The sequence below is a fragment of the Meles meles genome, chromosome 5 (assembly GCF_922984935.1).
Source record: "Meles meles chromosome 5, mMelMel3.1 paternal haplotype, whole genome shotgun sequence".
In the NCBI taxonomy this organism is placed as follows: Eukaryota; Metazoa; Chordata; class Mammalia; order Carnivora; family Mustelidae; genus Meles; species Meles meles.
Window position 1 is genome coordinate 16,749,231 of NC_060070.1, and position 25,532 is coordinate 16,774,762.

A 25,532-nucleotide genomic window follows, 5' to 3' on the forward strand; every position below is an offset into this window, starting at 1 on the left:
GGCAGAGAGGCAGGCAGAGAAAGAGAGGAAGGGAAGCAGACTCCCCGCTGAGCGGAGAGCCCGACGTGGGGCTCGATCCCAGGACCCTGAGATCATGACCTGAGCCGAAGGCAGAGGCCTTAACCCACTGAGCCACCCAGGTGTCCCCCTAGTGTGCTTTTTTAAAAAATAAATAATGTGCTTTTTTAAAAAAAATATTAATCACTTTTCTTTTGTAGGGTTCAATTTGTTTTAAAATATTCTGATAGCAACATAAAAGTTCTAATGCTTAGGCCTATTGCCTGTTTACCCAGACTGTCACACACAAAAAATTTTAAATAACTACAATAGAATAAGCTATCCTAGCAATAGAACAAAATTCCCAAAATTGCCCTTCTGTACTGAGTATTTAACTTGTAAAGAAAGAAGCATTTAGCTTATAAAGAAAGAAACTTCTAAAATTAAAAAATGGAAACTCTGGAAGGAATCCCATTATTTAATAGTTCTCCTTTATGCCTGGTACACAGTAGACCCATAACAAATATTTATTGGGTGGCTGGCTGGATGGCTGAATAGATACAGTACTACCAACTGGATGCTCTGAAGTTAACTGACTTTCCCTAGGACTTCCACCAGCAGGATGAGTCCAAAACCATATTGGGGCATGTTGAAGAAATACAATTAACTAGTCAAGTAAAGTCTTTTCCAAAATGAAATCTGAGTATCTTTTCTTTGAGTCTGAGCCTAGAGATTTTAAATGCACTTGTCTAAAGGCAAGTTCAGACCTGCCCCTTGAATAGTTGATATTTACTAACCATTTACCATTTCAGTACACGGGTCACCGTGCCAGGAAATGAAAATGGAAGTATTGTGAGCAAGATGGGAAGGCTTAAGCCAACATTAAAACACACTCAGCAGAATCTGTAACAGACCCACCGAGATGCAGTCCCCTGATTTGTGACAGTCGTGCCCTGGAGAGAGGATGACACTTAATGAACGGTACAGGGTCAACTGGAAGGGAAAAAATGAATCTTGACCCCTACCTTATGCCATAAAAATCAATTTCAGATAGATTACAGATCTAAATGTAAAAGGTAAAACAGCAAAGCATCCAAAAGGTAACATACAAGAACATCTCCATGACCTTGGAGCAAAGATTTCTCCAACAGGATGCAAAATGCAGAAAACTGGTAAACTGAACAATATTACTATTAAAAACTTCTATTCATCAAAAGACACTTAACATTACAAGAGTGAAAAAAAAAAAGGCAGCTCACAAGGTGGGAGAAAATACTCAAACAACACGTTATCTCTGACCAAGGATGCTTATCTAGGATGTATAACGATTAGTAGCCAGGATTCATAAAAATCAGTAAGACAGACAACTCCACTCAACGTTTTACTTTTCAGTGGGCCAAAGATTTGAACAGGCACTTCACAAAGAGGATCCCCAAAGTATCAGTAAGTATATGAAAAGGGGCTGAACTTTCTAAGTCCTCAGGTAAATGCCAACTAAAACCACAATGTGATGGTCTCCCTAAGAGTGAAAGTGAAAAAGAGAAAGCACCAAGTGTTGGCAAGGATGGGAAACAACTGGTCGTCTCCTATACCTCGGTGGGAGTGTAAGTCAGCCTAATTACTCTTGGCTGACATATATACAATCCTCTGGAAATACACAGTCTGCAAAGCCGAACATATGCACTCCTCCTAAGCCAGCAATCTCACCACGATGCATAGAACCCAGCAGAAACACAGGCATATGTTCACCAAAAGACGTGTGCGGTAACGTTCACAGCACCTCGATTCGGAACGGCCCCAAACTGGAAACCTTTCAAATGCCCATCAGAAGTAGAACAGATGAAAAAGAAGTGTGACACACTCACACGTGGAATACGGGATGGCAACTAAAATGAGCAAACTTCAGTGACACGTGCCCCCATGGCCTTTGCACCACTGCAGTCATCTCTCATCATGGAGGTCCAGGTGCCCGTGTGACTGCTTGCCTGGGGAGGCCCTTCCTTGGTCCCACCAAACAGGCCACAGGGCACCCTTTTTCCCCTTGGCCTGTTCTGTTTCCTTCACAGCACTTCTCCTGAGCTGGACCTGCTTCAGTTTGCACACTGTGTTTGTGTTTGGAGCACAGACTCTTGGCCTCTTTGGTTCACTGCAGGGTCCCCAGCACCTGGGCCCTGACGTCTGGCATAGTTACCCAACTGATCTGAAGCTTATATCCACAGAACAGCCTGCATGCAAATGTGTTGTAATTGCCCAAAACCGGAAGCAACCAAGATGTCCTCCAACAGACGAATGGACAAATAAAATGTGGTACATTTATACAATGGGACATTATTCAGTTATAAAAAGAGCTGAGCTACCAAGTAACAAAAAGACATAGATGATCATTAAATGCCTATTGCTAAGTGAAAGAAGCCAGGCTTAAAAGGCTTTATACTGTCTGGTTCCAATTCTATGCCCTTCCAGAAAAGGCGCAACTGCGGCAATGCTAAAAAGATCGGTGGTTTTCAGGGGCCTGGGGAGAAGCAGAAAGAGCTGAATGGGTGAAGCACAGGAGACTTTTTTACAGCAATGATATTATTCTATGTGATACTGTTTTTAATTTTTAATTTTTTAAAGTTTTTATTTTTTATTAACATATAATGTATTATTAGCCCCAGGGGTACAGGTCTGAATCATCAGGTTTACACACTTCACAGCACTCACCATGGCACATACCTTCCCCAATGTCCATAACCCAACCACCCCTCTCCATACCCCCTCCCCCCAGCCACCCTCAGTTTGTTTTGTTTGAGATTAAGAGTTTCTTATGGTTTGTCTCCCTCCTGATCCCATCTTGTTTCATTTATTCCTTTCCTACCCCCCAAACCCCCACATTGCATCTCCACTTCCTCATATCAGGGAGATCATATGATAGTTGTCTTTCTCCGATTGACTTATTTTGCTAAGCATAATACCCTCTAGTTCTGTCCACATCGCTGCAAATGGCAAGATTTCATTTCTTTTGATGGCTGCATAGTATTCCATTGTTATTCTATGTGATATTGTGAGAGTACACGTAACACTCTGCATTTGTTGAAACCCAGAGAACTCTACAGTGCAAAGAGTAAGTCTTTCGTATGCACATCAAAAAAAAAATCATTTAGGGGATTGGGGGATCCCAGGAAGGGATGCAGAATGTGACAAACCAATCTTACCAAGGACACCCTGATTTCCCAAAGCATTACCAGTGCTTAGTCGGCAAAGGTAAAGAAAAGAATATGAACAAAATTGTTAGCTTACTTTTTCCTTAATTATTTGCAATTAAAAATAAAAACCTCTTGGCTGCCTCAAAAAGGGGAGAAGGCAAAGCCCCAGAAAAGCTGCTCTTAACATGGTAAAGCTCTGTGACAGGGGAGCTGGTGTCCTTGAAGGTGGGGAGCCCTTGCCTCACAAGTGACAACAGGCATACCCACACCCACCACTTTTTTAAAAGAACCGTAGATTTCTCACAGCAGAGGAATGCATTCATTGGTTTACATACATTGTAAACAAAATAAAAATTACCCATAATGACACTAAAAACACTATTAATATTTATTACCCACCTTGGCAGCCCCTTTTCTAGGCACATATGGACAATAACCTATGAAAAGGATTTGATCCAGAATGAATGTTATATGATAATAGATATATTATCACTTAACTCACATGCAATAATTCTCTTGAACTGAAAAGGTAAGCAGCCCGGCAACATTTTTCATCCTGAGACACTGGCAAGGTTATTCCATAATCATAAATCCTGGTGTGTGACCAAAATTTTCAACCATGGCCTAAGCCCCCTCAAAAAACATGTTTTTTTGTTTTTGTTTTTGTTTTCCAAAACAAAAACTTCAAAAGCCTCTGTTCTGTTTTTGGCCAAAGAATGTATCTTTACCTTGAGTATTTGTAATAAGAAGCTGAATGGATCATGGCAAAAAGAGCAGAGATGTTGCTAATGGTACTTTCATAAATACCACGTGCTTCTTGGATGATTTTTTTAACATTATTAATACTCAAAACATCCCTGAGAGGGCTAGATCATTTAAAAGGGGAAATTAAAGGAAGCCAAGGATGACGACTCAGAACCAGACTGTGAATAAAGGCAAGTGCAGGGAGTCTGCCTCATCCTTCTGGGCTGACCAAGCCCATTTCTGCCCCAGGGAGATGCCCCATCTCCCTTATAATGCGATGCCCCGCACCAGGCCGGGCATCCAGGCATTTGTTTATTTTTTTTAAGATTTTATTTATTTATTTTTCAGAAAGAGAGAGCGCACAACCATGGGGCAGCAGGCAGAAGGAGAGAGAGAAGCCAGCTTCCCGGTGAGCAGGGAACCCGAGTCGGGGCTCCATCCCAGGACCCTGGGATCATGACCTGAGCCAAAGGCTTAACCCACTGAGCAACCCAAGCCAGGCATTAAGCATTTAAAAGAAACCCAAGGTCGAAACTAATAAGGGATCTCTGAAATGAGACAACTTATTTCCTACCACCAGCAGGAAGCCATAGGTAGGAACTTTCCCATTTGTTGTGATTTTGTAAAGGGGGCCAGAGAGAAAAAGACAGCCGGCATTCCTTGAAAAGAAGGCTGGTCTACACCCCACGCACCAGACCTGCTCAGAGCCTCCAGCCTCGCACCTGCGGGGTGGGGGGTGGGGGCAATGGCTTCGTCATAATGACTGACTTGAGAATCAATACTTTGCTAAATGTTCTATGTATTCTCTGTATCTTTTTTTTTTTTAAGATTTTATTTATTTATTTGACAGACAGATCACAAGTAGGGAGAGAGGCAGGCAGAGAGAGAGGAGGAAGCAGGCTCACTGCTGAGCAGAGAGCCCCTTGCGGGGCTTGATCCCAGGACCCTGAGATCATGACCTGAGCCGAAGGCAGAAGCTTAACCCACTGAGCCACCCAGGCGCCCCTGTATCTTTTTTTTTTTTAAGATTTTATTTATTTATTTGGCAGACACATCACAGGTAGGCAAAGAGATAGGCAGAGAGAGAGGGGGGAAGCAGGCCCCCCCTCCGAGCAGAGAGCCCGATGCAGGGCTCGATCCCAGGACTCTGAGATCATGACCTGAGTCGAAGGCAGAGGCTTAAACCCACTGAGCCACCCAGGCGCCCCTCATTCTTTGCCCTCCTTCAGTGTCTTTAACTGCTTTATGCAAGGTGTCAATGACAAACAGACCAGTTCCTCATTTTCTTCTTCTTTAGAGCAACGAGTTAATTCAAACTCGGGATATTTCACTTAACAAAGTGCAGCCCACTCTCCTTCTCTGAATTTTACATGCGAATATCCTAGAGGTTTGAGACACGAATGGCAGCTAAATGTTTTTAAAGTCCCAGGCTAGTTTAGAAGATGTTCTGTTTACCTAAATACACACGTTTTTATTTAAACATCCATCCATATAAACGGCTTCTGGCAGAAGATTCCTGAATGCTGAACCATCTGGGGTTTGCTGCAGAAATGGGATATTCTAGCTTAACAAAAGGAACTTGTCTACCAGAGATAGTACATGTTATTTTATTTTTTAGTTGTAATATTTGTAGGTTCTTTTCTTGTGGCAAGCATAATCCTGTTTTAGCACCAAATCAATGACTCATCTTCTCTTGACTTGTCAGAGAGCTGCCACACCCCATCACCAACAGAAGAAAAACCAGCTGACTAATTAGAATTGTTAGGTCAAGCACTGGCCCTAAGAACCAAACAGAAAGATCATCTTTACCAGTCTGAAATCTCAACACCTTACCTCTTTGGCTTGAAACAGATCAGATTCTTTCAACGTCTGTAGAAATGAATGGAGCATCTATATCCCTTGTACGACTGACACATAAAATATAAAAGATATTAACAGATGATTGAAAAAGCAGCTCAGGGCAGAAATATCCTTTAACAGAAGCGAAGGAAGCTGCTAAGACGTCTATACATTTTATTTAAAAGCCTCATTTCTTTACTTCTATCACGTGACAGGTTAAGAGCTGACGCTTTCATACAGGTAGGAGAAAATACCCTCTGCAACCAATGCTTTATTTAAAGTGAGTTTCCAACTATTCACCTCAAAACTCCATCTGTGTGGACAGCTGAAGAGCAAAAGGGCTCCAGTATACTGTTTGTGCAGACTTGGCCATCCAAGAAATACGCAGTACCCTTCCTATGATATAGACTTGAGAATTGATAGATTTGAATTTTTCCCCCAAAAAAATCACTGAATCCTGTTGATGGTTCATCTAATGAATTTCGAACATAGAATAGAATCCTGTAAACTGTTCGACTAAAATGAAGCATGTTTGAAAATGTATCCAGTGATTAGGCAGAAGAGCTCTGCTCGGGGCATGGGGGCAGACATTCTAGAATAGCTGGAAATGACCAGGGTGGTGGGAGGTGACCCCTGCGGTCACTGTTTCTAAGTGCGGATCTTCCTCTTTTTCCTCCTGGTAATTTACACTCGGGCGTGGAACTGAGCTTCTCTGAGCCTCAGTTCTGTTGTTTTATTTTTTTTTTTTTAAGATTTTATTTATTTGAAAGAGAGAGAGAGCGCGCGCGCGAGCTCAAGTGGGGGGAGGGGCAGAGGGACAAGAAGACTCCCCGCTGAGCACTCGGGGCTCCATCCCAGGACCTTGAGATCATAACCTGAGCCCAAGTCAGACACTTAAATGAATGAGCCCCTCAGGTGCCCTTGAGCCTCAGTTCTGTTGTTTTAAAAACGAGGTAGCTACTAGGACACCTGGGTGGCTCAGTCCATTAAGCATCTGACTCGTGATTTCAGCTCAGGTCATGATCTCAGGGTTGTGGAACTGAGCCCTCACTAGGCTGGGAGTTTGCTTAAGATTCTCGCTCTCTCTCTCTCTCTCTCTCTCTGATCCTCCCTTCCGTACATGTGCTCTCTCTCTTTCAAATAAATAATTAAAAAAAAAAAATGAGGTATCTACTTCTATGACAGAGTCTTTGTATGGACTGAAAGGGGTTATGTGGTGGTGCCTTATGGATTCCATCATTATACAAAACAAACAAATATTACTAAGAGCAAAAAATTCTTCCCCCCAGAACTGTGCATGAAAAATCTCAAATTATTTTTTTTCTATCCTGTCATGCTCATTCTCAAACTAACTATAAAATGACATTCTAGGAATAAATTCCCCAGTGAAAATCAATTTGTTTACACAGATTTATTCAGCCTCTTTTTTAGGCTACTTTATACACTTCATCTTTTAAAAAAAATTTTATTTCCTAAAGCTGCTACTATTTTCCCTCTCAGATGCTCATTTTATATCAACGGAAGTTAAAAATAAATACCACTATTAGTTAATTGTGAGCGGCCAAGGTAAAGGACAAATAATAGGAAGAGGAAAAACCTCCCAAGAGCCAATATTATAAGTTAGACACCAAAAATTTTTAAGTCAAACATGCCAGCTCTTCTTAAAGGTTAAGCTAATTAAATTTTTCTTTAAAAGGCAGATAGGATACCTATGATATCGGCAGTGTCAAGATTTCAAATTTAACCTAGAAGTTAATAGTGGGATGTGCTGGAGGAGGGAAAGAGGGTGTTTTAAGAGGGCTTCTCAATCTGATTCTTCCTATCCAAGCCGCATCACCCAAGAGACCACACCAAGGGAAGGATGGATACACTCTTACTTAACATACTGGAATTAGCTCTGCAATTAGATGTTCCTTTGGTGAACTAGCCTAATGCCTGTCTCACGTTTGCCTTAAGAGAGCAAGACCCTTCAATTACTGCTTTAAGTATCACCCTGTCTTCAATAAACCCCATTTTCTGCAGTGCAGGGCACCCTTATCATACAAGCTCTAAAGCATAGAGCCTAAAAACCCTAGACCACCCTCATTTTTTTAGATAAGGAAAGAAAACCTGAAAACAGAAGTGTGTCATGAATATGACTTGCCAAGATCATCAAGCTAATTAAGCAGCAGCCCAACTAGTTCAAGTCCCACAGGCCAGGGTCCTTTCCATGACATCCTGGGAACAATGGACATGCTTTGAGTCCATGGATTTCATAAATGCCAAGAAGGTTCCAGAGCCCACAAATAATATACTCATTGATTCCTGTTCATTGACTCCTGAAGTTCGCTTGTTAAGAGATTACTTTGTCTTACTTAAAACCCTGCTTCCTATAGATAATTAAAGTGTGTTTAGTCATTTACATTTTCAAGTGAACAAATTTATCATATCCTTTCCTGCAAAAGGGCTTTGAGTGAAAGAAGCAGCACAGAGTCACTATGTAGTAAAAGAAGGTACTGAACCAAGACAACCACGAACAGGACATGGGCTCTGCCCTCAAAGGCCTTCGATCACATGGACACGTCCATTCTTTTCTGTAACAGAAAGAGTTCCTTTCTTTTTCTTTTGCCCTTACACAATGTTAAAGGACAAAGGCTTCCTAGTCCCCTTTCCTCATCTTTGCAAATATCTGCTGGAAACGAATGAACCCATCAACCAACCCACCAATCCGTTAATCTTCCAAAGTTCCTTCCACGGTTGGCCCTAAGGAGTCTTCAAAAAAGGAAAAGCCCTTCTTTGATCGTTTTTTTCCTCAACCATAAGTCACGTGTTAGAGATGAACCTGCACTCTGATGTCATCTTTTTCCCTCAGGTTTTACACAGTGAAACGGATTTCCAGAGCACCAGTCCTGACTCGGAAAAACCTGGTGAGACTTTACTGGCCGAAACTTTGAAGCAGACGCAGGAATCTTGGCTCTCATTCCCTGTCGGAATAAGACTTGCGTGAGCCTGTTGCTCTGAATCTTATCTCCTGATGGAAAAGCGCTTCCCTCTTCTTGGCCCAGCAAGCACAGCCGCTCTCAGAGAAATGAACAATGACCGTGCAAATAAAACAGGATTCTTGTACATACTGAAAATATAAAATTATAGAGAAGAATGGCAGTAACCTGTGATTACGTCCTCGGAAGACTTTCATGCCCCTGCCGTGCTTTATTCCATTGACACTTCCTTGCCGTTCACGGGTTCACAGGGCTGCACAGATATAATTCACAACCAGGGGAGCAAGCCGAAACTTTGAGTCAACAATGAAAAAGTAGACTTATAACCCAGGCAGAGCCGAATGACATTAGTGCAATTAATTGGGGTGTGTCTTTCTGAAACGCACAGCTCCAGAAGATGTCTGGAGGGCGAGTTTCGGTCACACTCACTTGAGGGCCAGGTGCTAGACACCTCAGGGCACCCAGGTGTGTGAGAGACGCTGGGGCCTCAGGGACCCCCCAAGAACATACCCTCATGAAGCTGCAAGAGACAGGATTACAGACATGTTCCAAGAAAGGGGGAAGGAAGCACAAGCTCCCGGAGGCCAGTCAGCCAGCCTGCCATGAGGGGACGTACCAGAGAAGCTTCTAGAGAAAATACCCCAAGGGTGAGCCTGAAGAGCAGGTAAGAGGTGGACAAGTGAGGTAGGAGAGGTAGGGAGAGATGGTCTGGCAGGAGGAGAAGCAAGTCTGAAGGGGTCCTGTCTGCCCTGCATGAGGATCTCGGGCGAGGGGACGGGGGCAAGAGATGGGGCTACAGAGGTGGCAGACAGGGTGAGCCCCTGACCCCTGGCTGCAGCTGAAGGGCTCATCTTTTGCCATGAAGCCCCATGGGCAGTAACAGAATCCAGTCTGGATTTCAGAAAACACTCTGAAATGTGTCTGAATGGTCACAGTGAGGGGCAGCTAGAGGGGAGGGCTCTGAGGGGGAGGTCCCAGCCCGGGAGCCAGAGACCGCTCTCTGTTCCTGACTCTGCCATCCAGAGGGATGTGGCCTCTGACTGGAGCCTATTGCTCAAGCTCTCCATAGCTCTATTCCTTGCAGAGTTACTACAAGGATGGGGTATCCAGTAGGAACTCAATAAATGGAGCTGCTGGGTGCAGTGGCAGCATCACAGCTACGTGCCTCTGGGGTCAGCATGATCGTAGACAGGGACAGGTCACAGCTTTTCTGGTGCCCCACAATTGCAGAGGAAGAGGAGGAGGTCTGCAGAGGAAGGTAAAATCATCTGCCAGCTAGGGAACCATGAGGTTTCCGTGGAGCATCTAAGCACAGTTGTCCATTTCTTTCTTTCTTTCTTTTTTATGGTTTTATTTATTTATTTGACAGAGAGAGAGAGAGAGAACACAAGCAGAGGGAGCAGCAGGCAAGGGAGAGGGAGAAGCAGGCTCTCTGCTGAGCAGGGAGCCGGATGTGGTGCTCCATCCCTGGACCTTAGGATCATGACCTGAGCTGAAGGCAGATGCTTAACCGACTGAGCCACTTAGGCATCCCTGGAGATGTCCATTTCAAAACTCTCTGAGTATGCCTGGTCCTCAGAAAACTGATCTGGGCTAAAACTACAGATTGAAGAGCTATCAGCATATGGCCAGCAACTGAAGCCGCGGGAATATTCCTACCACCCAGAAAGAGTGTGCGAGAGCGGGGGGAGAAACATCACAGAAGGCAGAGCAGGGGCCCAAAGACAGACGCTGTGCAACATCAGACCAAAGAGATGGACAGAGAAAGAACACCCAGAAGGGGGCTGGCGGAGTGGGAGACCCGGCGAGGCTGCCCCTGGAGCCAAAGGCTTCCCCAGGAAGTGGCAAAGGGTGCCTACAGAGGCAGGAGACCAGGAAAAATAAAGACTCAGGAGGTCCCCCTGGATTGAGGAACAGCACAGTCCTCGTGGAAGCTATGGTGCATCAACAGTGTCTGGAGAAGGATCCAGAAAAATAGATAGTAAGAGTAGTAACCAGAGCGGATACAGGGTTGAGGAAGGGAAGCATTTTTCATGGAAGGCAATCAATGGCTGTTCCTGTTTCTAGCAGGGAGCTGGGCTGCAAATCCATCCCAGGCAGGTGAGGGATGAAGGGAAGAGGCCCCTGGGCATCCGCACTGGCTGGTGCAGGAGGGGGCTGAGGACTGGGCCGCAGGGAAGGGAAGAGCAGGGAAAAGTTGCCTGGAAAAGACAGATGATGGTTTGAAACAGCCGTGAAATAATCAAGCACGGCCTGGGGAGACTAGGGAGTAAACCGCAAAATGAGATCGTGCCCACAGTGGGAAGAAACAGTGCAGACCTGGCTCTTCCCTCCTCTCCAAACAGGGACTCCTCTGAGGAGCGCTGTCAATGAGGCAAGGTTGGCCAAGTGCGGCCAGGTGGTTCCGGAGCTGGGAGAAAAGCAAAAGACCCTGGAAGCAAAAAATGTGAATCCCAGGCGAAAACCCGAGGCAGAACTGGTGTGTCAGGGGCACAGCAGAAGCAGAGGGAAAGAGGGTGGGCGGGAGACACGGGGAACATCAGATTCTCAAAAGAATTCTCTCGATCTAAGCTGAAAAAAGTCAATGCACTGCAACCACAATTTGTGAACTCCTGTTTGGAGCAAATAAGTCAATGAAGGTAGGTGTACTTTTCAACAACGCTGAAATAAAACAGTAATAATGCAAGAGTGGGATATGGATTACTATAACAAAACCATAAATCTGTTTTTTCTTTTCCTAGCTGTGACTCTTAACAAAGAAATGCCACCAACTCATTCAATGCTAAAACATGTTTTCTGGTGATTGACTCTTTTTCATTCATTTCAGTAAATGCTTAATGACTGAAGAACGGTGCTCTACTGCATCAGGACAGGCGCACAGAAAATTAACGCAGACTGAAGTTTAATTTCTCCATACATACATGAAAACGCACTGGAACTTCCAGAATAAGGAAGATTCTAGGAGAAAAGGGAATGACAGACGATTTGCCCACGTTCAAGTTCAAACAGATACCAACATCCCTGACCCCAAAGTATCCACTCCTCTTCTCCAAATTCTACCAGCAAACAGATGTGAATGCCTTATTTTCTCTTCCCTTCTGTCCTCTGCCCACATGACAGAGAATAAGTGATAGTTAGTGGCTGGTTATGGGTCCAGGTACAAGGGCAACTGTGCACCTACTCTGTTCCAGATCTATGTGCCATGCCTTTCCCATCTGGTCCACACAACAACCCAGCCAAGAGGGCAGGGTGATCCCCTTAAATAGAAGGGGAAGATGGGGCTCCGAGAGATTATGGAAATTGCCTACACTCTCATGACCACTGAAGGCTGGGGTCATGATGAGACTTCAGGCTCCTCGAGCGGTGAAGCATTGACTCTCTTAACCGCCGCCTTTGCCCCAAATTTCCCTAACTACTGTTCGGAGAGGAAGCATGTGAAGTACTTTTCTTCCCTTGGCAATGGAGACTTCTTTTATTCGTAGACTTCTGACATGTTTCATTGATTCCTTACAGATTGCGTTTATGGAGGTTTAAAAAAAAAAAAGAGCAGGTTTTTTAAAAAGTCTATTCATTCTCCAATACCCAAATCCATGATGCTTCACCAAATAATCCACAAACAAAGTTCTCAGCAACAGGTTCTACCTTCTGGCTCAGGTACGAAGAAAACAGCAAAACAGGAGAAGGTGATGTCGTAGAGTGGGACTCTATATACAAAACAAGGACCTGAACTTCAAACTAGAAGCCTCATCTAGGCATAAGAACAGCTCCCCAATGGTGTGATTTCCCTGTACACGCAAGACCAGTCAACTCAGGAGCTCCAACAGCCACTTCCGGGGAGTAGACAGAACACAGAAATTCATGGAAGGTGCCCAGCGCTGTCCTGCCTTTAGGAGCAGTCGGTGCATGGGGAAGGGATGGGGAAACGTGGACCTGCACGGGCACATTTCAGCCGTGGGCCCTGGGGCAACTTTCTGGCATCTCCATGACTGTTTCTATATCCACAAAATGAGAATATCGGAAATTGTGACTAGGACTACATGAACCATACTTGATGCATCGAGAGCATTTAATAAACACCAGCTAATTCTATTACATATGTTCAGGTTTTTCTCTTTCTGGAGGAGTATTTTTTTTTTTAAGATTTATTTATTTATCCTAGAGAGACAGAGGGGGAGAGGGACAAAGGGGCAGAGAGAGAGAATCTCAGGCAGACTCCCTGCTGAGCATGCAGCCCAATGCGGGGCTCGATCTCACCATCCTGAGATCATGCCCTGAGCTGAAATCAAGAGTCGAACACTTAACTGACTGAGCCACCCAGGTGCCCCTCAAGGAGTATTTTTTAAACTGCATGCCACTGTCCAAAAATGTTATAGAATCTATTTATTCTTTAAATTAACTTATTTTGTTAGAGAGAAAAAGAGCATGAGCTGGCAGAGAGAGGGAGAGGGAGAGAGAGAATCTTAAACAGGCTCCGTGCCCTGCGCAGAGTGGGAGGTGGGGCTCGATCTCACAACCCTGAGATCATGACCTGAGCCAAAATCAGGCGTCAGACACTTAACTGACTGAGGTACCCAGGTGCCCCTAAAATAAACTTAGAGAGTCACAACCAGCAATTCTGAAAAAAAGAAATAAAACAGAATATTGTATTCAAACATGAATAAAGTCCTATTTTGCATGACGCTTGTCATTTTTTCTCTAGCATCCACGGTAATACTGAGCTGTGCTTTGTGAATCCATGTGTCTTTCATATGTCCATGTGTCCGTGTGTCTGGCAGCAGTCTAAAGGGTATTTCTTTCCAGGGTCACCATCAAAACATTTGGAAAAACACTGATTTACAGCATGAACAATGACAGGGAGTCAGGGAATAGGCAAAGGTATAACATGACAGAAACCACATTTTAAAATGCAGACAGCTGGGGCGCCCGGGTGGCTCGGTCGTGCCGCGTCTGCCCTTGGCTCAGATCACGATCCTGGGGTCCTGGGATCCAGCCCTGCCTCGGGCCCCCTGCTTGGCAGGAAGCCTGCTTCTCCCTCTCCCACTCCGCCTGCTTGTGTTCCCTCTCTGGCTGTCTCTCTCTCCAACGAATAAATAAAATCTTTGAACATAAAAAAATAAAATGCAGACAGCTGCAGCAAAGGGAAAGCCTAAGTGGGCCCTCAGGGTAACCCAGGAAATGCCCTCGTGCGCAAGTCTGTTTACAGAGAGCTGCTACGGGAATTGCAATAATGTGAGGTTAACAACAGGCTCTTATTTCCAAAGCAAACCAAACTGCAACACTGGAAGTACAGATGTTATCTGGATGCTGGGCAAGATGAGAAAAAATGATTATGACTTACCCATCTTGCAATACTTGTCAAAGGAGACGCAGTGCCAGATTTCAAATGTTCTTAAAAACTATCTGGGTTTGGATGAGATATGAAAATGCCTCAAAACAGAAATCCTTCAATGTGGCCACAGATCCATCCTCTAACAGTTCCATTATAACCAAATCCCTGGCTGAAAAATTTAACTATCTGTACAAGAAGATAAAATGGAAAATAACTATAAACATAACTAAGCATTTCAGAATTTAGAAAAACACTTCTCTATATATCCAAAAGCCTGTTGGATGCGGTGTGCCGCAATACTGCCCTTCCACTGGGTAGGAAGGGCCATGGTCTTGGGCCCTAATACCCCCACACCCATCCCCCTGCAGAGTTTCCAGGACCCACTGGACCTACCCACCCAGAAGCGCTGCCCCTCTCGTTCTAGGCCCCACACAGCTCCCCAGAGTTTCCTGATCCAATACCATTTCCATATAGCCATTTCCAGGACATGAATAGGCTCCTCCCGGATCTGTCCCCCCAAGGGGGCCTTTGCCACCACCGGTCTGAGCTGAAGGTATGACGAAGAGGGACAGAGGGTAGACAGAGAGTGGGTATGGGAGTGGACACAATGCTCTTCACCAGGTGAGACTGTACCGCGGGAAGAAAAGAAAGCAGGCCCAAGGCCTGGGGATTCTCCAGCTGCATGCCAGCTGTGAGCCCTGGGAAGTCTGAGAATTCAAAATTCAAACTTAGCCTTCCAGGCCACTATGGAGATATCACTGTCAAGGTAGGCAGACAGAGTAAATTTTATATCATTCTTGTTACAACTGCATTATCTTTAAACATGCAGACCTCTGCTATGAGGGCCTCCGTCTGTTCTCTTTGCCTGGACCCCTGCAAACTTAAGAGGCAGGCCTGGTGCTTAGCCTGTGGGTTCATACTCCCATCCCCATACCCTGCCATTCACCAGCTCTGCGAGCTTGGGAGAGCCGCTCACTCTGTGTCTCAGCTTCCTAGTCGGTAAAACAGATAACAGCACCCTCTTCATAGGGTTGTTGTAAAGACTAAATCAATTAGTCAACACACAGTGTCGAGAACAGCGCCTAATAAGCACTTCACGCTTGCCGTCTTTAGATTATTCTCCACACAGAACTGACTGGTCACTGCAAACTTCGAACTAGGACCACAACCAGGAAGGTCTATATTTCTTCCTTCCCACTCCTGATTTTAAATATCGTGCTTTACGCCTCTCCAAAAGATCACTATTTTCTATTCCGAAAAGGACAAGTCTTCCAACTGCTGACCGGCCTGATAGACGTTCTTCTGAAATTAAATATGGGTTCATCATCTCCCCTAGCGTGGCAGAAAGCTCAGGCCTCCGGCCAGTTTGAAGTCTGGCAAATTCGCTTTCTGTGTCAATTGCATGCAATGAAAATTTGACAACATTACTAACTTTAAGTGTAAAAGGGACAGTCCCTACCCTCTGTATTCATGAAATTCAGAGCTATTAGCCAGGGACGGTCCCTCTCGATTAAGAGCAGAGGCTGACATACTTGAAGTCATCAGCCAGGAAAGGCTACCAGACCAGAGAAACTAAGCTAAAAATAGAGCCCCACCAGTGCAGAAATAGAGGGAAGAAAACAATTCTTTATATGTCTACTTAGGAGCCCACATGCTTTTTGTATTAAGGGAAGCTGTCTTGTCAGCTTGGTAATTAATTACAAACTGCCAACAACCTTCTCAATGACCAATATTCCTTCAACCTACAGTGACAGAGCAAACAACTTGAAGAGAACACTTGCCACACTGTAATGACACGCTGACAACACAGAGCCCTCTCCCAAATCTCTAGTTCGCTGTAGGTCAGAAGGTCTAAAACGGTAAATGAAATGTACAAGGAAAAGATTCAAGGTCATGTTTACCCCTTCCAATATATTTTTTTTTATATTTTATTTATTTGACAGAGAGGAATCACAACTAGGTAGAGAGGCAGGCAGAGAGAGAGGAAGAGGCAGGCTCCCTGCAGAGCAGAGAGCCCGATGTGGGGCTTGATCCCAGGACTCTAGGATCATGACCTGAGCCGAAGGCAGAGGCTTTAACCCACTGAGCCACCCAGGTGCCCCTTTCCAATATATTTTTAACCTACACATTCAATACAGTGAACATCCAATCCACCATTTCCCCCCAATTATTCTGAAGAATTTTTAAGATTTTTGATTTGCCAATCTGCTAAGGGGCCGGAACTCTCTAGCTTCCCCCCAACTACCCCTAATTAGTCTTCCCTAAAAGGAGCGCTGCTCAAGCACTGTGAATTTCAACAGCAGTGTTTCTACTAAATCTTCTCCAAATCCAAAATGGAGTATAAAGGTCAGTATGAAATAAATGAAAATTAACTGGATTCTACAGAGGCAAGACCGAGCACATCCATCCACCCAACAGTCATCCCATCTAAATCAAATAGTGTTTCTTGCAAGAGTTTTGCCAACTTCTTACCAAAAAAAAAAAAAAAAATCAATCCCAGGAACACTTCCTGTGTTGGCCAGTTTTTCTTTACGTAATTAAGATGGCTTTTTGTAAGAGCCAGGCTGGAGAAAAAATATATTTTTATAAGCCCATTAGTCATATAGTCAAGCTTCATTATATGCTAGTCATTCATCAGTAGTCCCTAATGAGGATGCTGTTGCCTCCTGCCATGAGAACATGAAGGAAAGGATGTGTTCACAATAGGCCATAAAATGTGTGAAAAACAGAATACCCCAAACCAGGAGAAAAGCCAATGAGTTCATCTGGCTCTCATTTTTTTTTTTTTTTTTTTTTTGCTGAACAGCGTTAACAGCCCTATGGACACAAACCTGCTTTAACTGAGAAGCCATCTCCTTAATTATTAATTCCCTCCATTCTCCCACCCTTCCCAAACTCCACGCCCTTAAGAGAAGTACAATACTTCATTCAGAATCGCTGTTATTAAAGACTCTCCTGGGCAATCATTTTGGCTTCAGGCATTTTTCTAGCAGACGTCTGCTACAGCTTATTTTAAATCTTCCTCCTAACACCAGGCATCTCTGCAGCCGTCGACTCGGGTGTGAACCTTAGCCCCTGAACCCTGGAAGTCACAGGGTCATGGCGGAGGGGAAGCTGGTGGATTCCTGGCATCTCGCAAACCACCCGCAGAGCTACCTTCCTTTCATCCAGGCACCTTTCCAGGTTGCCAAAGGCTCTCACTCGGCTTCCATCAATGGGAGTAACCGAGCTCGACCAAGGGGAAAAATCTGCTTCAACAAAGCCCAACGTGTGCGGCTTGGGGAAATGCAAGGATAAATTATGGGGACGCGCGTCGGGGCTGATTGCAAAAGGGAAAGCGTTCATCTCCTGATTTTGATGTAGAATTTCAGGAACCAAGGGGTCCTCTGAGATCCCCAGAACCTCTCCTCTCCGATAAGCAGCTTTCAGGTCCCTTCTCTGCGCCCTCTCCACAGAAACCGGGATTGCTAGGATCTCAGCAGTAAGAACTGTTCTTGTGGGGTTAGGCGCAGCTGGCGTGAGCCCTTCTGAGCCCCGCTGCGTGGAGCTGCCGCTGGAGCCTAGAAGCGCCCCCCGGCTCCAAGAAAGCAATGTGCTTAGCAAAACCCAGCCCTCCCTACTGCCATCCAAGAGGCCCGCACCTCTGCGGGCACCGGGCATCTGGACCCAGGCAGAGGGGTCCCAACTGTTGTGCCCCGGCGCCAGAGGGCACCCCGGAGAGAGCACGCCCTGCGCCTCGCTCCCAGAGCTGGGTCCCAGGGAGTCAGGGGCCCAGGGACAGAGAATTCCTGTGTGGGCACCGTGCGGCTAGGGAGGCCCCCGACCCACCGGCCCCGCGCTCAGGTACCTCGCAGCCATACAGCTGACCCAGCTGCTCCACGATCCACTCCTCCAGCACGAGCCGCTTCCGAAGCTCCTTGCGATCGTATTTCACTGTCACTTTTCCCTGCTGGTGGCGTCGCTGCTGCTGCTGCTGCTGCTGCTGAACCTGCCCCGCCGCGGTCGCCGTGGCCACCGGCGCCGAGTCCTCTCGGGAGGAGCCTGAGCCACTGCTCGAGCCCGGGCTGCCGCCGGCGCCGCCCCGGGGACTCTGGAAGAAAACCCGCGCGCCACCGCCGCCGCCGGCCCCACCGGCCGCCTCGCTGCTGCCCGTCGCCACCGACATGTCCCCGCGCGCGCCAGAGCCCGAGTGCTGCCCGGAGGAGGGGCGGGCGGAGCGCGCCCGGCGCCGCTACCACCTCCGGCCGGGCAGCGGCATGCGAGGGGCTCGCCCGCACCTGCTCCGCGCGCAGCGCACGCCCGGCAGCCCGGCTCCAGGGGAGGTCGGGAGGAGCCAAGGCGACAGCGAGGAGGACGGGCGGGGGAGGGCGGGGATGAGGGAGGGGCGGGGACCGCAGCCTTAAAGACGCCGCGGAGGACCCTCTCGCTCCAGCCCGGGGAGGCGAATCCCGCGCGTCGCAGGCACTGGGCCCGGGGCGTGGGAGCGGCGCGCGGAGGCGGGAATGTGTGCGCGCAGGCACGCGCGGCCGCCTGTGCGTAGACACTGGAGAGGGCTGTCTTGGGTCTGGTGCCAGAGATGGTCCGCCGCGCGGATGACCGTGTCCTCTCCTGACAGAGACGCGGAATTGCGCTTTTCGCCCCCAGCGGTGCGGGAGCGCACGCTACCCGCCGCCTCCTGCGGTGTTGGCCCCGCGCTGCCCCGGGGGCAGGGTGCCGCCGGGAGAGGGACGCGCGGAGAAAGCGAAGCTTCTCTTGCCTCTCCCTCTTCGGATGGCGGGGAAGCTTCTCTCTCCCTCCTGGCCCCACCCTCCAGCTCCAAACACATTCCTATTCATGCCACTTCCTCTCTCAGATTGTGAGAAAAATTGACTAGGCGATGTTTGTGCAATCAGGCGATCAAAGCGCCTGAGAAATTCTCTTCAGACCAGTTTTTCTCTGCTTACAAAGTGTCTGATTATTCGGAGACAGAGCATTCTTATATCTTTGTATCTAAAGGACTGCAGGCTTGATCCATCGCTTGGCTAAGAGGCTGGGGACATCCAGACAGCAAACATTTCTCTAAAGGAGTCAGTGCCGTTCACTGGGCTTAACATTTCTAACCCTGACTAGTTTGCTTTCCTCTCTCTCACTCCCCCTGCCAAGCTACCTCTTTTTACCGGGGAAAGCCACTGCACTAATTTTACTCTGAAAACATCAGGCTGCCAAGTAGAGTTACAAATGAATGAGCTTATTATAAGGTTTAGGGCAAAGAGATGGGGAGGGAAGTTATAAACAGAAAAGTGCATGTGTATGTGTGTTAAATTATAGGGAGACACTACTATGTGTCTCCCGTGCATTGCATTTCTGTTCAGGCAACAGAAAGAAACCACAAAGGTGCTCCAACACAGTTAAGTAGCTTTCAAGAACTTTTTGAAAAAGCTGGTGAGGTTTACCAGCAGCTACTCAAAAATGTTTCTCATAAGAAAAGTAGATAAAGTTGATTTCTTCTGAGCATTTTCTAGGGTATTCCCCTGTGGGATTCTAGACCAACAGCTGCAAAGGGAAATAAAAGAAGTAACCAGAAATTTTCTCCCCAGCTTGTCTGGCTCTGCAGTCAACTGGTATGCAGGTCTGCTCTACCCAGATTTATGATCACCTTTGTTCTGTTCCTTTAAGGTTTTCACCAAGAGCCTGAGAAGGGATTTTTCCCAAAAAGTTCCATGCCTGAAGTTCATCATCAAGACAAGGCAGGCCCTGAAGAGTGAAAAGAAAGGACCTAGTGGGGGATTGTGTGAAATGGGATGGCTGGCGTGGGGGGCCTGGAGTCCTATCACCATTAGAAGGGGTCAAGGCTGAAACCTTTCTGCCCCATGGAAGAAGCCAGCTGTCCTCAAGTTAGGTTCCCCACCCAACTTTTCACAGACAACTACCATGATTGGCCCCTAGAGACTGATGACTGTTTTCCACGTCACCTCCACACCCACCTGCCTGGGGCATCAGAGGTTGTTCTAAATTCTGAGTGGGTAGCCAAGAGGGTGAGCACCGCTGCTGGCCTGGAGGAAAAGGTTGGAAGGCAGTGGTGATCAATGACAGAATAAGCTTCTCTGTCTTCAGCCATCTGGCCCTGGTCCAAGTTAGCTAGCACCAGCATTAACCAGCCGAACCAACCAGGAGAATTTCAATCAAAACAAAACCAGCTAAAATTATAGTTAGCGAAGGAGAAACTACATAAAATATGCCCCTCATTCTGGCACTAGGACCCGGCTCTACCAATATTTTGAAAAATTGTGCCTGTGATCCAGGAGTATGGCAAAGAATGGAAAATTCCAACCAATTCCAGCTCTTTTGAGTCTCTGGACAATGATTTCAGTCATTAAAGAACAACTTCAAAGAGTTTATAAAAATTCACTAAGTTCTTTCTGAGAAATTCTTGTGTCAATTTTTTTTTTCACTGTGTAGGATCCTTTTTTCCTTTGTGCTTAAAACTCAGCTTTCTCTTATGATTTCAAAAATGACAGGTACTAAGAGACATGTAAGAAGAAACTTAGGGTTTTCGGCATCTTCACTTGTAGGAAAATAGCCAGTGAGGAGTCAGTTAGTGTTTTCCCTCATGTACATTGACCTTCAGTGGCCCAAATGAGTCACCTTGACTTACAATTAGGAGTTGAACTAACATGAAAGTTCCTTTTCCTGTAAATCCACTTGCCCCACCCAGGACACGATATACACTTGAAGGGAATTCCCCACCACACAGACACACACAGACAGACAGATACACACACACACACACACACACACACACATGCACACAACCACATACATGCACACTTTAATTCCATGTTTCAAAATATTTGGGAGTAAGGGGTTTATTCACAGGCCAGAGACCCTTGACATAGATGACTATATTCAGCAAAACCAACAATATTTCTCATCTTCAAGACTATTCATTTTTGTTCAAGGCAAGCACTTTCATTTCTAAACCTTTTAGACAAGATTTTTCACATGCTGGTTAATCAAAAACAATGAATGGTTTTTAGTGACTTGAATGGTCTGAGAATGTTCTAGAGCCCAAGAGATGAGCTTTTTCCTTAAGGCAGTTACTCACCACTGTGAAAGCAACCTAAGGAAGATTCATCGATATCTTTTCTTCATAGCTTCACATTTCCTTAAATTGCTCTCTGATTTGGAGAAAGTTTCTTTTAGGAATTATATATAGTTCCTTCATCTCTGAAAATGATCTTTATGCCCAAAGTTTGTTAAATAAGATGACTTTATCAGGGGTCCCAGTTTTCTTCACTCCCCCAGGGAAGCGAAGATTAAATACAAGTATTTATGCTCAGATGCAAATTTCCTTACTCCTTACAGACTAGATGTGGCAATAATTGTGCAACACCTGGTAATCTACCTTGAGGCTGTGATGATGATAGTCCACAGTGTCCAAGAACCTGAACAGAGAAATCTTATCTTGACTAGTCAATGTCAGCGATAAGCTTCCTACATCCGAATTCTCGCAAAAGTGCGGTAAAGCCAAAAGACAAATCAAAGTAATTTCGAGTCTGGTTTTCATCGTAAAAATAGAAGAGATTCAGTCTGTCCTGTTGGATTCTATCTGTTACCCACGGCATTTTCTGTTTTCAGAATACAGTCCATTATTTCATTATTCCTTATGCAGTGAGAGCGCTAATGTTGATAGCCTACCAATGTCATTTTTCTTTTGGCTACCGTTTCATCCTCTTTTTCTTTTCCTTCTCCAGACTCTGGGATTCTGATTGTATTGTGCATTACATTTGGAATCATAATTCCCAAGTAAACTTAGCCGCTGCTTGTATAAATAACCGGAGCAACAGCAGTCACTGTCGCCATTCTACAATTTTGTCTCCACAATTACCAGAAATTCTTACCCAACTGTTCAGAGAGGATGGGGTGGGGGTGCGAATCCAGAGCTTCATCTCATCTCTTCTAACAGAGGCTAAATGTCTTACACCTTCTTATAAGCCTACCTTATATTTTGTCTTTCTGTAACACTAGGGCCAAATTTGTCTCCAGAGGAGACACCTCGGCCCATCTGGCTGATACCTTCTTGCCCTCCCCATTTCATTGCCAAACATTTTGGAAGAGCTGCCCATTCCCCCCTTGTGTCTGTCTTCCCCGGTCACCATTCAGTCCCCCACAGTCCAGCGGCCACCACAGACTGAAGGCATCAACCAAAATCACCAAGGAACTCCATGTTGCTCAATTCAATGTGTGCCTTCCAGCTCTTACCTAACTTGACTTCCTGCCACATTTGACAATCTTGAACCTCTCCTGGCTTTTCAAACTCTCTCCTCTCTTGGCTCCCATGCCAACACCCTCCTGGTTTCCCTCCCATGTCTTTGTGTCTTGTGAACTCCTTTTCCAATACCCCTGCCTTTAAGGTAAATGGTTCCCCAGATTCAACCCTCTTCTCTTTGCTCATTCACACACTTTCTCCAGATGATTTTGTCTCCGGCTAAAGCTTCCATTTGGACAAGCTACCATCTATGTGCCACCACCCCCCCAAATCATGAGCTAGAGCAGGTTTCTGGTTGAAGCTTCAGATCTGCAGGAATACCGTATTTCCTGCCGATGCACTGAGCATATATGTGTGTAGTTAAAGTACACAGGTGTACGCCTATATCAGTTCATTAGTCCCCCCTTCTCCACTGGGGTATATTCTCAGGATACCCCCTCATGCACACCAGAAACCACAGACAGTACCAAACCCTATATATGCCGTTTTTTATTCTACACATATACTCATGATAAAGTTTAATTTATAAATTAGGCATAGTAAGAGATTAGCAACAATAACTAACAATGAGGGTCTCCTGGGTGGCTTAGTTGGTTAAGCATCTGCCTTCGACTAAGGTCATGATCCAGGAGTCGTGGGATCAAGCCCTGCGTCTGGCTCCCTGATCAGTGGGAAGCCTGTTTCTCCCTCTCCCACTCCCCCTACTTGTGTTCCCTCTCTCACTGTGTCTCTCTCTGTCAAATAAATAAATAAAATATTTTAGAAAAATAAATAAAATAATTAACGACAAAATAGAACAATTATAACAATATACTGTAATAAAAGTTGTGTGGGTGTGGTGTCTCTGTCTCAAAATATCTTATTTGTACTGTACTCAGTACATCACTCTCGTGATGATGTGAGATGATAAAAGGCCCACGTGCTGAGATGACGCAAGGGGAATGGCGTAGCGTTCGTTGTGCTGCTGTTGACCTTCTGACTTGTCAGAAGGAGGAACATCCACTTCTGGAGCGCCCTTGACCATGGGTAACTGAAACCACAGGTAAGGGGGAGGGGAGTTACAATACATAGTTCAGCGAGTGTGTGTTTGGCCACGGACTGCCCAGTAAAGGGTGCTCTGGCTCAGCATTTTCCAGACATTCGATAAAAAGCACATTTATGTCATGACCCAGATATACATGCACCCACATAACTTACCCAGATTCCATGTAATACACCCTCTACACAGCCTAGTCTCTTCTGTCCTTTTTCATTATTTGGAAGGAATGCCGGTTATGATCTACTGACTGATTTCCCAACCCACTGAAGGGTTGCAGCCCCGAGTTTGGAAAGCGCTGCTGTCAGCCAGAACTGTGCCTACGAGAACAGGTCTTGGCTCTCCTTGGTCTTCATAGCACACTCCAGGCTGGTTATTTATTCTCCTGGCACTCTCTTTCTGCCATGATTAGGTTATCAAGTGTTTTGGTAAACAACTGTTATCCAAAATGGCTGACCTAGGGCATGTGTGTGATCCTCTCGAAAGTGCCACAAGAGAACTAAAGAGGAAAAATATTCTGGACATAAAGGTATACCTTTTGCCGGACCTCCACGCTCCCCACTCAGGGAATGGTGGAAGGCCAGAGGGTAAAGATCAGGAGGACACTAAGGATTGGTAGAGCCTCCGGCTTGAGGACAGGTATGTCGTGGTAGTTGTCAGCCTGAATCTTGCCTCTGACATGCCTGGATTGAATCTGGCCTCTGCCACTTAGGCACTGTGTGACCTTGGCAAGTCACTTCACCTCTCTGTGCCTTCATGTCTCCATCTAGAAAATGAACAACAGTGCTTGTCTAACACGTTGGTCTGAGTGAAAATGAGTCACAGGAAATAAAACACACAAAACAGTGCCCTCTGTTATGCGTGAACAAAACATGCCGTAAATATAGTGGAGAGGACACACTGTTGTTCCAACAATGTCCCCCAAGAAATTATGGCCACAGGCACATCTTGACTTCAGAGATGTGAAGCAAGCAGTTGGAAATCATCTCCATAGGCATCCTGTTGCGACCTACTCTACAGGTCATTCAGTTGTTGTCCCCACTGGCAAATCCCAGTAAAGAAAGGTAAGGTGTGTCTCCAACGGCTTACTCGGTTGGGACCTGCACCTGGATGTCTTGTTGTCACCCCCAGTTAACAGATTCAACCCAAAACACCATCTTCCCCAGCTGAACCTGCTTCACTTCCAGTTTCCCTTCTGGAGGGGCTGTCTAACAACTTTGTTACACCTAGAAATTCCTGGTCTTATCCACCATGTCCAATCCACGAGTAAGCAAACCCTAATGATCCCATGCTTGTCTGGGTCCGATCTGCCCCCTCCTCTCTGTCCACACACTCTGCCTGGGTCTCTCCTATGGTCTCCTCACTTGCCTCCATACCTTGCCTTCCACTCGTTCTTTCTATTGCTCCCACAGAGAGCTTTCTAAAAGCAAATGTGATCATATCATATGCTTAAAATTCCCTCCATATTCCCTGTTCCCGTCAGGCTATAGTCCAAACAACTTCACATCGCCCATAAGGCTTTTCTTGCTTTGTTTCCCAGCACTGTTCAAATACTCCCCACTGCACCCCCAGACACACACCCCTCACTCTACCCAATACCTTATGTAGCCTGGGGTTCCCAAATACAGAATACTCCCTGCCTGCTTTTGTCTGTGCCTACAACCTCCCATGCCAGTTCCCCATGGTGCCAGCCTGACCCCTCACGCCCCCAGCTGGGGTTAGTCACCTCCCTGACTAAGCCCTTCCCACTTTCCTAGCAAGGTCTCACTCTCATGTCTGCCCCTTGGCCACCACCCATCACATCGCGCATCAAGGCTTTCTGTGATCAAGTCTCTGCTCAAATGTCAGCTCCTCAGACAGGCCTTCTCTCTGCACCTCTGGCCCCTTGCTCTCTTTCTTTCTCTTCCTCGCTCTTATGACCACTTGAAAATTATTATTATATGTGCTGCCGAAGCAAGCACCCACTTGAAAATTATATATGTAATTGTGGAAGATATTACATTTTATATATTACATGTGTATTACATAACAGTATATATTATAGGATGACGGAAGGAGTCTATTGGGTCATCGGTCCCTCCCACCAGATTATAAACCCCTGAAGACAAATATGTGGCCAAATGGAGTGTGTGTTCTCAGGACCAACAGCAGTGCTTACAACAGGGTCGGCACCCCA

The 25,532-nt window shown here is 46.0% G+C and overlaps 1 protein-coding gene across 1 annotated transcript in view; it reads right to left on the reverse strand.

The window, feature by feature from the left end:
* Positions 1–18,401, reverse strand: part of PPP1R14C (protein phosphatase 1 regulatory inhibitor subunit 14C) — an 83,524-nt gene extending 65,123 nt beyond the window's left edge. The window contains exon 1 of the mRNA XM_046005640.1: positions 17,920–18,401. Within this exon, the coding sequence (XP_045861596.1) occupies positions 17,920–18,237 (318 nt within the window). The 5' untranslated portion in view covers positions 18,238–18,401. The remainder of the gene's footprint in view (positions 1–17,919) is intronic.
* Between the last annotated feature and the right edge of the window lie 7,131 nt (positions 18,402–25,532).